This window comes from Lasioglossum baleicum, chromosome 6, assembly GCF_051020765.1.
Source record: "Lasioglossum baleicum chromosome 6, iyLasBale1, whole genome shotgun sequence".
NCBI classification, from domain to species: domain Eukaryota; kingdom Metazoa; phylum Arthropoda; class Insecta; order Hymenoptera; family Halictidae; genus Lasioglossum; species Lasioglossum baleicum.
In genome coordinates this window covers 17,397,416-17,410,360 of record NC_134934.1, presented here as the reverse complement: position 1 = coordinate 17,410,360, position 12,945 = coordinate 17,397,416, and the positions used below count along the sequence as shown (strand labels likewise).

General features: G+C 40.0%; 4 protein-coding genes across 12 annotated transcripts in view; 2 read left to right on the top strand and 2 right to left on the bottom strand.

Moving 5' to 3' along the window:
• The first annotated feature begins 1,192 nt into the window (after positions 1–1,192).
• Positions 1,193–3,148, top strand: Trprs-m (Tryptophanyl-tRNA synthetase, mitochondrial). The gene is made up of 6 exons (XM_076425076.1): positions 1,193–1,538; positions 1,613–1,774; positions 1,895–2,157; positions 2,301–2,422; positions 2,520–2,790; positions 2,870–3,148. The coding sequence occupies exons 1-6, from the start codon at positions 1,392–1,394 to the stop codon at positions 3,105–3,107; spliced, it is 1,203 nt and encodes a 400-aa protein (XP_076281191.1). The 5' UTR covers positions 1,193–1,391; the 3' UTR covers positions 3,108–3,148.
• On the bottom strand, positions 2,816–5,303 carry LOC143209449 (NAD(P)H oxidoreductase RTN4IP1, mitochondrial). Its single transcript, XM_076425077.1, has 7 exons — positions 5,118–5,303; positions 4,539–5,028; positions 4,213–4,448; positions 3,922–4,131; positions 3,733–3,845; positions 3,391–3,658; positions 2,816–3,317 (listed from the first exon to the last, which is right to left on the bottom strand). The coding sequence occupies exons 2-7, from the start codon at positions 4,786–4,788 to the stop codon at positions 3,210–3,212; spliced, it is 1,185 nt and encodes a 394-aa protein (XP_076281192.1). The 5' UTR covers positions 4,789–5,028; positions 5,118–5,303; the 3' UTR covers positions 2,816–3,209.
• Positions 4,860–12,945, bottom strand: part of LOC143209463 (uncharacterized) — a 24,741-nt gene continuing 16,655 nt past the window's right edge. For both annotated transcript variants that reach the window (XM_076425118.1, XM_076425119.1), the window contains 2 exons: positions 11,491–11,691; positions 4,860–11,410 (listed from right to left, as the gene is read on the bottom strand). In XM_076425118.1, coding sequence (XP_076281233.1) covers positions 11,521–11,691 — 171 coding nt within the window. In that variant the 3' untranslated portion in view covers positions 4,860–11,410; positions 11,491–11,520. The remainder of the gene's footprint in view (positions 11,411–11,490; positions 11,692–12,945) is intronic.
• The window catches only part of Sif (guanine nucleotide exchange factor still life), a 63,497-nt gene continuing 60,882 nt past the window's right edge, over positions 10,331–12,945 (top strand). For 6 of the 8 annotated variants that reach the window (XM_076425049.1, XM_076425048.1, XM_076425051.1 and 3 more), the window contains exon 1: positions 10,331–10,497. In XM_076425049.1, coding sequence (XP_076281164.1) covers positions 10,331–10,497 — 167 coding nt within the window. The remainder of the gene's footprint in view (positions 10,498–12,945) is intronic. The other 2 variants (XM_076425052.1, XM_076425047.1) reach the window with 1 other exon arrangement.

Sequence of the window (12,945 nt, the reverse complement as noted above, 5' to 3'; positions counted from 1 at the left end):
GAAGTCATTTATTGTTTATAAGACATTTACATGTATTCAAAATTTTGAACCGTCATGATCGTGTTAATATGGTTGCCAGTATGAAATTTTTATTACTTTTGTTTTTGAATTTGTGCATTGATACGTAAGATGATGTATGGATAATTGTAGATGAACAATACTATATTAGTATTTTTGTATCAAAGATCTATGTGTATCATCATTTATCTTTTTTTACCCTTCCATAAAGTCATTTTTTCAAGCTAATGCAATTGGAACATAAATGAGGTGCATTCTATGGATGCAAATTTCTAATAATGTCAGAGAGTGATAATGTATAATATAAGTAATATAGTTTTTCCTGTCTAAAAAAATTCATTCCTTTTGAAAATAAAGGATATTTTTTTTAACTATAAAACATTTATAATTGAAAACTACATAAAATCGTAACAGATTAATTCAGATCAGACATCAGGAATTATAGCAATTATATTATACACAACCAAAAAGCAATTATAGTTAGTTAAAGGAAAAATGTTCACATATTATGATAACTGAATAGAATCAATTTGAAATTCAATAATGGTTTATATTTTATTCCTATAAATACGATATGTTGTATTTTTATGATTATAATCAGAATATTAACATTAGCGTATTAAAATACACCACTAATATTTTCAGGAAAATTTGTTTCTTAGCAAAAATGATTTTACAACTTTGTATTTACACAATTGATACCGTGATTGACCGTGATACTGTTTATACAAAACACAATATTCTCACACAAATGGGAAATTGGATATGCCAATTTTCGTATTATCTCTGATTATCTCTCTATAAGCATGTGTACAAAACATTCTTATAGAGGCGAAACGTTGTATTTCTAGTGCGCTTGCGTCTGTAAGTAGATGCATCCGGAAATAGCTGAATATTGTCCAACACTTATAATATGTAGGTATAAACATGTACCTACATATATAAAGGGTATCCAAAAAATATTGTACTTCCTTGAAAGAGGTGATTCCTGATGTCGTTTGAAGTAACTTTTTCTTTTCCGAAAATGTTCTTCGCGGCTTCATTATTAACGAAAAACACGGGCCAATCAGAACACGGCTACGGCGGACGAGTTTTGGCTCGGCCAATACTAACATCACGTTTAGCGGGACCTTTCGCCGCACCGGAATTCGTCCGCTGTAGCCGAGCTCTGATTGGTCCGTGTTTTTCATTAATAACCGTGAAGAATACTTTTGCGAAAGAAAAAGTTACTCATAATTTATTAAATACTAAATACATAATATCAAATATTAAATACATAATTGAGTGCACATATATAGAAGGAAGTGCGCACATGTCCTTAGTTCCGAATACATATATTTTTCCATTCAATCTTTGATGAAATATGTGATTTTATGCATCTTGTAACAACTTCAATCAAAGTAAAAATTATGTCTTTTAGTTCCGTATACAAAATGTTTACCCTATCGAAAAATACTGTTGCGCACCAAGCACATTATGTTACTTGCAAACGTATATGCATCAAACAATACTGTCACAAGGTTAAATTTTGATATGTTTAAACGTATACAGATAATATACGAAACGTATAAACAATATAAACTCGAATGTACAGGTTCCTGATCACCCAAGGAGAATATTTTCTGGAATTCAACCTACTGGAGACGTTCACGTAGGAAATTATTTGGGTGCTATTAAGAAGTGGGTAGAATTACAAGATTCGGAAAAAAGTGTTATTTGGAGTGTAGTAGACATGCATGCTATTACTTTACCGCACGTAAGTTTTGAAATATGTTTCTTTAAAAATATACACAAATATGTAATTTTGACTTTGAGGGGTGTACGTTGGAGTATATCAAATGAAATGTAGAAACTCTATTAAGATTAAATATTCCAGAAACCCAAAGAGTTACACGACAATACAATGAGAATGACGGCAACATTGTTAGCATGTGGCATAGATCCGAAGAAGAGCATATTATTTCAACAATCTGCAGTATCAAGGCACGCAGAATTAAGTTGGGTTCTCGGATGTATCACAACATTAGCAAGATTAGCGCATTTACCTCAGTTCAAAGAAAAAAGCCAAACAGTAAAACATGTCCCATTGGGTTTATATATCTATCCTGTTTTACAAGCAGCTGATATATTACTATATAAGTGAGTATTTCATATTTAATATTTATGGTACATGTCTTTTTAGCTTGTTTGACTTGTTAGAAAAATATTGTTGCAAAAAATGTTTTATACAGATTACTTTGTGAAGACTGATGTGTAATACTTACGTGAATTGTATGGTGTAGAGCAACCCATGTTCCATGTGGACAAGATCAAATTCAGCATATTGAATTAGCACAAGAATTGGCTACTTCGTTTAACAACAAATTTGGCACCACTTTTTGTGTACCACATGCTTTAATAAATAGTAAGCTTCTTACAACATGTATATATATATGTATATATACATATATACACACTTTCTAAATATGTAAAATAACAATGCTTATATCATTGTGTTACAGAGGACGCAAGTCAACGAATAAAGTCTTTGCGTGATCCTCTGAAAAAAATGTCTAAATCGAGTATGAGTCCAAAGGGCACAATAAACATATTGGATGAGCCAGAAATTATCTCAGAAAGAATAAAGAAATCTGTAACCGATTTTACATCAGAGGTAACTTATGATCCTGTCGAACGACCTGGAGTTGCTAATTTGATCACTATTCATTCTATGTTTACTGGGAAAACGCCAGATCAAATATGTTCAGAAATGCAAGGATTGGATACTGGAAAGTAAGGAGATTAACAATTTTCTGCATTGTATGATGTGTAATTACTACAGACTTTTATATTTTCTCGTTTATGTGTATAGATACAAACTGCTGTTAGCAGACTTAGTTGTAGAAAAGCTGTCTCCAATAAGAGAAGAATTTTCAAGATTGATCCAGGAACCAATATATTTAAATGAAGTGTTGGAAGATGGTAAGGAGAGGGCAACAGAAATTGCCGAAAAATCGTGGCAGCAGATTAGAAAACGAATAGGCTTTAAACGTGACATTTCTAAACGTACTGCAGGGAAGAATGTACAAAATATTATGCAGCAAATATAATCGAAATTTATTAAAGTGAAAGATATACTCTTCTGATTGAACTGACTAGTCTTTGTTTTTCCACACAGCTGCTACTTGTTACAATTTTCTGCATTTGTAATACTATCTCATATCGATAACTATTTTGCCTCGCAAATGGCCTTGAACCACTCGATTATATGCCACTGATAATTCTTGGAATGGATATACCTTTTTAACTACAGGGACAACCTAAAATTCATTACATATTGGTATAATTCTAGTTGATATAATAATGAAACTTTTATATAGCAACAAAATATACCTCTCCGCTTTCAACGAATTCTTGAAGAGTTTTAATTCCTGTTGGAGAAGGTGCAAAAAAGCCCCATTTTACGCAACTTTTATTTTCGGTAGTTGGGACGTTGTACCTTATCAATTCTCCCATGTTTTTTACTGCTCCAGCAATCAGTCCATGTTGATCGATATTTTTTAGTAACGGTGAATTTAAAGTTATGTATGTACAGTGCGGATAACCCTTTGAACGTATTTGATAGGGACCTTGATTAGCGCAATCCAAAATTATGTCGTACCTACAGTCAGAGATCATCATAAACACATTTCTTTAATACATCTCATATGTTTGCCTGATCAATAAGTTACATACGGTCCCTCCATAATTATTCTGGAGTCTGCATCATTTAGTTTATAATCTATTACAATATCAGCTCCTAATTTTTGCACTAGATTGACTGCATCGCTGCTGCAAGTAGTTATGACCTAAAGCAATTTTGCGTTTATATTTTTATAATACTTCTAATCAATGGGTAACATAAACACCATATATGAAACGTACATGCATATTCCAAGCTTTTGCAAGTTGTATCGCCATAGTTCCTACACCACCTGAACCACCTAATATTAAAATTCTGTTATTTTTTCTGGCGGACAGTACAGTTTTATAAGATAATCCACCAGTAATCCATAATGCAGACCATGCTGTAAGCCCTGCATATAAAATACTAGCTGCTTCGATGTGAGATATATTCATAGGCTGTAAACTGACCTAAGGAAAAATGTTTTAAATTATTTACATACGTCGTATGTTACTCCCATGGATCATATATATAAAAAATGTATCATTTACCAAAGAATCATCTACAACTACGTAACCAGCATGACAACCTTGTTGTTCAACTGGTACAACACCCCATACTTGGTCGCCTAACTTTAATCTATTGCCCACACCATGTCCTTTTGAAACTATTACACCAGAAAAGTCTCTGCCCAATGTTAACGGTAGTTCTAATCCCTCGTATTGTCCACCGCTGGTAAGGTTCTTTGCTTTCCGCATGAAATTTAAAACTGCTGCCCCATATCCTCCTAACAAACACCGTACAGAAAATAAATAGCGCGTCATGCGTGTTTAAGCTTGGATAGTGGGAAAACAATGATTAACAAGAAATTATGTACTTGTCATAGCAATGTCTATTGGATTTACACTAGATGCTTCGATCTTCACAAGTACATCTGTCGGTCTGGCGATTATTGGAATTCTGACGTTTGACAACTTTAATTCTTCTAAACCACCATACGAGTGTATCTGCCATGCTTGCATTTTGTCTTCAACATTTTCCTTATGTTTCACCGACAACTTACTAGAGGATCGTGAATGAACATTTCCGAATGTTGATTTTAAACGCCATACAGCCCTCTTTAGCATCGTTTCGAGTGAAATAATTACAATTGAAGACTGGAAAGCATTGAGCTTGGAAAATAGGTTATGTTTAACTGTTTGTTTACGTTCCAATTTAATGTTTCAGGTGCCGAAAGAAATTTTCCACAATTAAAATTCTCATTTAGACTTGTTAACGTATAATTTGATAAACCTATTTTAAGCGATGCTCCACCGCATGAAAATTTGACATGACTATTCCTGACTATTCCTTCAACGTGTATTTACCTATTTATAACATCAATTGAGCGTTAGCATTTTGCGACGTATTTGTTTTCTTAATAAACTGTATAATTTTATCATTTATACATATGTACTTATTTATGCGACTTTATATATTCCGTAGATTTTTTATTATTATTTGGTATTATTATTGTACAAATTTAAGATACGAAATTGTACATTAATGAAATTAGAAAAACAGGAATAATATGCCGTTTTTTTACTAATGTATTTTACACTAGTAGAAAAGGAAGAACAGAAAATTGTTAACGAAGAGAATATTTGTAACAAAATGTAGCCATTTTTTATTTATCGACTGTATTCACAAGTTTTATTACAGTGTTTAGCTGGTAGATGGAGCTTTCAGGCGCGGGACAACGCAACAAACAATTCATGAATTTAAATTTCTTTTTATTCCCTTCACACACGTGTTACATACTGTCCACACAATGATCTATTTAATTCAAGAATTCCATTTACTACATAAACGCTACATACAATGGCTTCTAATTTTTTAAAAGTATCCCTGTTTTCGTTGACATTTTTCCTAAAAGTGGGTACTTTTCATACATAATGTCATTATTGCCATATCGCATAAAACTACTCCCAGCAAAATAGAAATTCACCGAAGACAATTTACAGAGGATTAAAGCAGTACAAATTCAAATACTCACAGGCGCATCTACAAAGCTTACCAACAATATTACTTCGAATATATTTTATAATTCGTCTCTCCTAATTAACATAGAAATAGAAGGTACTTCAATTACTAAGTTACGAGTAGACAGCGGATCTTTTATGTAAAATAAACATTTTCTACCCGATTTGCAACAAACTGGAGTGAAATAGAAATTTATTTTCTTTCTTAACACTGAACCTACCACCACCGGTCAAAATGACCGGTTCCAGATTTTTGATTTTACAATTATTGAAATAATAAAAATGATTTCATAACGAATAGTTGTATAGATATCTCTCTTTAGTAGAGCACGTATTACAATTGGGGCCGCACAAAGTCTAAATAAAATCAGTCTTGTCATTTTTAAAAGGGAACATGTGTGTACCAGTGACTTTTAAGGCTCGGTAGGTTTACTAGAAAATAGTATAAGTAGTATTTTTAAATTCTTCTAATATTTTTACTGTTTTCAATTACACTTGTTCATTTTTGTCATGAACGCATAAAATCCGCTGTCTAGTTATGAGAGTTGCAGTTCGTTGACCCGAGGAACGGTATCCCTCGAATCTGAAGAAGCGGGATGGGTAAAAACCGTAAACAGGGATGAAAAATAGCATATTTAAAGAATTAAAGTATCGTTTAATTATATTATCGGAGTCGTTTCCGTGTCCGAGATGGTCCGAGGGCTCGGTTAGGGTTATGGGTGTTCACTGTTTATTAGGAGTAGCACGCGCGCGAGGTAGCGAAGTCGAGGGCGGTTCTTTGGTTTGGTACGCGAGCGTAGAAACGCGCATGCCTTTCATCGATCGGTAATCACTATGGTTACGCCTCGGTATAGAGGCGTGACGGCGACTACGACGACGACGGCGACGGCGACGGCGACTACGACGACGACGACGGCGACGGCGACGGCGACGACGACGACGGCGACGGCGACAACGACGGTGACAGTGATCACCCCGTACTCGTTTCACGGTGAGTCCAGCGAGAGATCCGAACAGTGGAGTATCATGGTGCGGTAAAATAAGAATGGTACAGTGATGAACAGTGAGCCGAGCATCGTTCGAAATGGAGAATAGTGGACGATATCGCGCGGGATCGGGGAAGAAACGACCGTGTAAACTCTGTTAAATTACATTAGAAACGAGCCCGATCGTCCGGGGTGTGCCATTCCTGTTTGCTCGGCCCGAATCGAAACTGTAAACCGGGAACGAACGTCGGCAATAAATAACGGATCGAGAGAGGGATAAAACGGAGAGAATATCTCAAGTAAGACTAAGAGAGAAGGAGCAGGAGGATAGATAGCTAGAAAACCGGGGTGAAGAGAGGAAAGGGAGTATAGAGGCGGTAGGGAGTCGGAGGGTGCCGGGGGGTAGGCAGGGTAGGATGAGGGAGAGGAAGACGGAAAGGGTTGAAATATACAGGGGGTTAAGATGTGGCAAATGATGGAAAAATCGAGAGAACAGCGGAGGAAAAAAAATGATAAGAGTGGCGAGCAGGAGCGAGCGAAAGAGGGTAGTAGTAGTAGTAGAGAGTGTGAGAGAGAGAGTGAGAGAGAGAGAGATGGAGAAAGAGAGAGAGGGAGGAATAGAAAACGCATAGAAGGCTGTTCAGAGTAACATGGAGCGCATCGCGGGCGCAGCAAGAGAGGATATTGACATTTTCGGTCGAGGGGCGCGCATTCGTAGAAGAAGGGGAGGTGGGTAACGGGGCAGTCGCCTCTTTTGCTCGATCCTGCAGTATCCATGGCTACGTCGTCCGCGAGGATTTCGCGCGAAATACCGGAAATATTCGGCGTGTAGTATTCCCAATTTAGGGCAGCCCGGTCGGTCAAGTGTTTGGTCCTCGGTTAATCCTCAACGGCGCATCGATAGATAATCCTCGGCCGCGAATTATTTACTTTTCGGAAGGGTGGATACCATGATCCCACCCCTCTACTACGACCACGGTTGCCCATCCCTTCTTTGGCACCGTCGCTAACCCCTCTCCGCCTGCACGTTTATCTTGCTATCTCTTACTTGTTCGCACACAGTTTCGCTTTCTTTTTCCACTCTCTTTCCTCTCCGGCCATCTCTCCCTTCTACGTGTCCTATACCCGTTTCTCACCACTCCTTGCCCTCTGTTTTCTCGCTCTTTCATCCCGCGGCCCCCGGTTGTCTTTCGTCGTGTTTGTTGTTACGCCCCGCGGAGCTAAGAAGTCTCTCGCACACCCTCTCGGAAGGATGCGTCCCCGCTGATGGTGAGTTTTACGTTCCGGCTCCTACGGTTATTCGTCGGAAACAAATAACCGAGAGAAAAAGTAAACGCTGGGAACACGTCGACGAGAACGGACGAGAATCGGAAGACGAAGGATTTTTTTTCGTCGGTGCGTGCACGTATATGCGAGAGGGGTACGCCTGTGTGTCCGTGTCACGGGGGGGGGCGTGTATACAGAGCCCGGAGGGCGGAGTGGGAGAAAGAGATAGAGAAACGGAGAAAAGAAGAGAGGACGAGCAGCGGGGGTGTGTATACGTGAAAGGGCAAAAGAATGAAAGAGAACGCGCAAGAAAGGAGTGAAGTGGCGGCGTATAGTAACGGGAAGGTGTGACGGGTCCGAGGCGTAAGAATTTTGATCGAGGGTGGGTATCGTTTGAGGGTTTCTTCTTCGGCTGAAAGGTGGGTAGAACGCAAGGGGCGTTGATTGAGCGGTGGACAAGCGGGTGGTGCATCCTGGCTCTGGCGCAGTGTTTACCCGAAAGCCAGGGCGGCGAGCTACCACCTAACTAGGCGGTGTCTGTCGTTTCGGTCGGGCACGTACCACGCAGAGAACTTTCGGTGCTCGTCGATCGTGCAACGTTATTCGCGTAAAACAGGTGTCAATGATTTTTCCCGAGCTGTTCGAACATCTTCGTGTCATCGTATCGAGTGGATGCTCTGCCTGGGACTGTCACCTTTCCCCGTCGAATTTCGTGACTGGTCGACTGCCGGGAGTCAGTGGTGTGGCCGGCTTATACACCCGCCATTCATGTTTAGACGCGGATGTCAAGTGCTACCTGCATCAGCCTCGAAATCGATATAGTGTTTAGAAAGTTCTTGTCGCACGCGTCTTCGGTACTCGAATGGCCAAGCTGGCCAAGAAAGTTTCGTTTAGCTCCTGTCTGACGATACGTTGACTCTGCAGGACACGTTAACAGTTGTATCGCTCGCGAGTAGGCGTGTACCGACGACAAGGATCTCGAGATGTAACTCGAGATCGGTGTTCATGGTGTTGTATGTTCGACTATTCGCCAGTGTTCTCGACCGTGCAGATCAATTTCATTATTCATGGCGGAACAGCGGTTATCTCGGCGTACGAACCGCGTCGTATTCGATGCGAATCGATAGGCGGCGAGGATCGTCCGATAGAAATTCTTTCGAGGGATGTTGCACAGTTTCGTGTGTACAGGGAATTACGCGTTGCGTTGACGAAGAGTCGTCACACACGCACACACACCGGTTCAGTAACCCTCCCGCGACACCACCCCTATTATTATCCGTGACACATCCACGCAATGCCCTGATCCGCTTCATTCATCTCGCTAACGTCTGCAATATTGCGTCGCCGTTCGGATCGCCTTTTTTTTATTGACCTCGGACCTCCGTCTCGAGCGGAACGATTTCAAGATTTTACGCAACGATCGCCAACAACGCTGTCGTACGCATGGACCCACTTGACCGCGTGTCGAGCATAAGGGTTCTTGCGGTTGCTCTCGAAGAGACGATCGTTCAATCTTCGTCGAAACGCGCAGTTACCGTTGTGCATTTATTATCGTAAATTAGTGATTCGTTGTCGGTAAAAGCTCGAATCGTCCTTCACGTCAGGAAAACAAGCTGCGCGGCTGTTAGCTTCGTGTCGGCGTATACGTTTAGCCGAACTACCAGATAGAGACTAGCATTAACGCGTCGCTTGAAAACATACACACCCAAGGGAACGAGGACTGCGAATTAACCTAATGAAATTGTTCTATTTTCAGTGATCATGTCAGGGACTAGCTGATGACCTTTCGAACATCTGCAATGATGTGACAATAAAGATATCTCCTCCTGTATCCCCACTTGAATGACGGGAGATTGTCCCTGTTACACAGTATACACGGTATACGCAGCGCTTCCCATATAATAAAACGGACGAAAGAGACGAGAAAGGAAAACCTGAGGAGAAGCAAACATACGAGGAACAAAGTGATACACGAAACGAGAGGCGAAGATATAATTCTATGAGAGAGAAAATAGGAAAGGACTGAATCAGTCGTCGATGAGAAACGGTGCCAAAGGTCGATAGACAAGCCAATCCCGCGTGAACGTCTCCACACGTAGTATCTTCATTTCCGAGAGAAAGAAAGGAAAACGGTGTAAAAGAGAGAAATATGGAAGAGAAGTGAAGGAAAATAAGGGGAGAGAGGGACAAGACGATCAGGATTTCGAATCGGAGGGTGAACAAGGAAAGGGGAGGAAAATTCGGTACAAGGAAGACCGTGTGTGTGTGTATGTGTTCGTTGGAAACGTGGCCGTGATCCCGAGAAAAAGTAATAAATGCAAACGGATTGGCGAGGGGTAGCGTAAAGGGGGAGAAAAGAGCTCACAGGTGGAATAACAGAGAACAAGAAGAGTAGAATGGGCAATAAGTTGTCTTGTAGTTGTGCTCCCCTTATCAGAAAGGCGTATCGCTACGAGGATTCCCCATGGCAGACAACGGCTAAGGGCGGAATAGGCGGCAGCGGAGGTCGCAGAGTTGATACTGGCCACTTGCTCAGGTGCGGAAGCTTAAGAGAAAAGAAGAGGTGCGCATACCATACCATTCAACCATTCAACCACTCCATTCGACCACATAATTATCAGTTTCTTATTTTGTTCCTTCCGACGAAAAAAGAGAAGTCTCTCTCTCTCTCTTTCTCTCTCTCTCTGGCACACATTATATACATTTGAATGCATTTGTAATCTTTATTCTCCTCGGGGTAGAGCATAATCGACTTTTGATTTTCCACTTCTTTTTTACAAACGTGCGATCGCAGTTGACTTGTCAAACATCATTGATCTCTCTGTCTCTCTCTCTCTCTCTCTCTCTCTCTCTCTCTATCTCTCTCTATTTCTCTCTTGTCTTTTACGTAACCAATGACTTCACGATATCCACACGTGACATGTAGTACGACAGATGTATGTTCTTCTTCCGAGAGATGCGTGTACAGGTGTATCGATACAAACATAATATAAATATATATATATTATATAGACATGTATACGTTCGCAGATTCGTTTCCGCGCTTAACTGAGAATTAGAAGATCGATATGTGCGAACCGGAAAAAAAGTCGTTTTGCGTATCGTGCTATAGCGTATCGGACGAAATGGAAGGTATCGATTTCGTTCGTTCTTAAAACGAACACGATATATCGAGTATTCTTATGTTACATAACGGAATGATCGCGGAGAAATATCGCGTAACGCGCGCTTTTCTCCGGGGTCCGTGTACCCGATCGACTGTACCATTCGATAGCGTCTAATCGAACGCCAATATACAGACACAGGATATGCATTTAAATAAACGTTGACCGACACACTCGTCGAAGAAAGGGTTGTTCTACCTGAGTTTCTTCTTCTCTTCTGTATTCTGTTTCCGTTTGGTCGTCTTTTACTTTCGTTCTGTCTTTCTTCCTTTCGTTCTCCTTTTCTTTCTGTCTACTCTCTCCCACCAGCGTCTACAATCAACAAAACATACACAGAACCACACCCATATACAGACACGAGGATACACATACATGCAACACAGAGGACAAACTTGTGTATTTGCAATCATCTGCGCGTTTGGTCAAGTCATCTCTTCCTTTCTCTCTATTCTGACTTTATTTCCGAACGCAATCTGTCCTGTTTTATCAATTTCTGGTCTTTCTCTGTTTCTTTGCCGTCTCTCTTGCCAGTCGTTCAAACTCCGAGATCGTAATTTGCAAATGAAAATGGCGTTCCTCTCAGCGGCGGGAAACTAGCAACATTCGAAATTCCATCGAGCTATTACAAATATCGTGCTTGAATCATGCAAGGTGTCCCAAGAATATCGGGAGACCTTGAAAGGGGCTGGACCTGTGGCAATTTCAAGCAATTTTTTCTTGGCGAAAATGTCCGCTACGACTTTGTTGAGGAGTTATTAACGAAAAACACGGCTAAACCGGCATCCGTTCGTCGTAGCCACGCGCTGATTGGTTCGTGGTGGTTTTTCTTTAATGTGCAAGGCAAAATATTTCTTTTCTTATTTATTTATATTATTTATTCGCTGTGTAACATTGACTTGTTTATAAGAGGTTGCGCATTTATTACAAATTAAAGAACAAAAGTTTTAATAAATTATAAATGAATTAACCGAAATGAATAAAACAATGATAATTATACAGAAAAGTACTGCCCACTCCGATTTTGATGAAATTTAAATATGTTATGCAGCAACACATTCTGAACAGCTATCTCCGTTTCCAATATAGGGGGCTCGCTTTTAGTTTTCGAGATATTTGCAAAAAACTATCGCGAATATTTTATTGAATTTTTCGTATTCCTGCACGCTGCGCTGCAACGTAAGCCTGTTTCGGTGCGACGTTTGTTTACATTTTGACGCTGTAGAGATGAGAGAAAAAACAGGGTCTCACTCTGGTCATGTATATATGGGGTGAGCTTTCAGTTTTGAAAGAATACTTCTGGATTTCCGTATGCGTAGTCGGGCCGGCCATACGGTTGGCCCTCTCCGCCCCCACTACCCAACCCTAACTAATTCTGATCGCATAATCTTTTCATTCTATATAGCCGTCATACAGAATTTCAACCAGTAATGGAAAAATCATGAGATCAGAATTAGTCAGGGTTAGGTGGTGGGGGCGAAGAGTGCCGGCCGTACGGCCGGCCCGACCATGCATACGGAAATCCAGAAGTATTCTTTCAAAATTGAAAGCTCACCCTATATATACATGACCAGAGTGAGACCCTGTTTTCTCTCTCATCTCTACAGAGTCAAAGTGTAAACAAACGCCGCACCGAAACAGGTTTACGTTGCAGCGGAGCGTGCAGGAATACGAAAAATTCAATACAGTATTCGCGATAGTTTTTTGCAAATATCTCGAAAACTAAAAGCGAGCCCCCTATATTGGAAAAGGAAAAAGTTGTTCAAAATGTCAATATCTATAACATATTTAAATTTTATCAAAATCGGAATGGGCAGTACTTTTCTGTATAATTACCAAAACAATAACTT

Excerpts from the sequence above, each read along its gene's own strand:
- Trprs-m (XM_076425076.1), top strand. The coding sequence starts at position 1,392 with ATGCATCTTGTAACAACTTCAATCAAAGTAAAAATTATGTCTTTTAGT. Across the intron at positions 1,775-1,894 it reads ATGCTATTACTTTACCGCAC|AAACCCAAAGAGTTACACGA; the intron begins GTAAGTTTTGAA and ends TAAATATTCCAG. Across the intron at positions 2,791-2,869 it reads CAAGGATTGGATACTGGAAA|ATACAAACTGCTGTTAGCAG; the intron begins GTAAGGAGATTA and ends TTATGTGTATAG.
- LOC143209449 (XM_076425077.1), bottom strand. The coding sequence starts at position 4,788 with ATGCTAAAGAGGGCTGTATGGCGTTTAAAATCAACATTCGGAAATGTT. Across the intron at positions 4,132-4,212 it reads TAGTTGTAGATGATTCTTTG|GTCAGTTTACAGCCTATGAA; the intron begins GTAAATGATACA and ends ATTTTTCCTTAG. Across the intron at positions 3,659-3,732 it reads AGAATAATTATGGAGGGACC|GTACGACATAATTTTGGATT; the intron begins GTATGTAACTTA and ends CTCTGACTGTAG.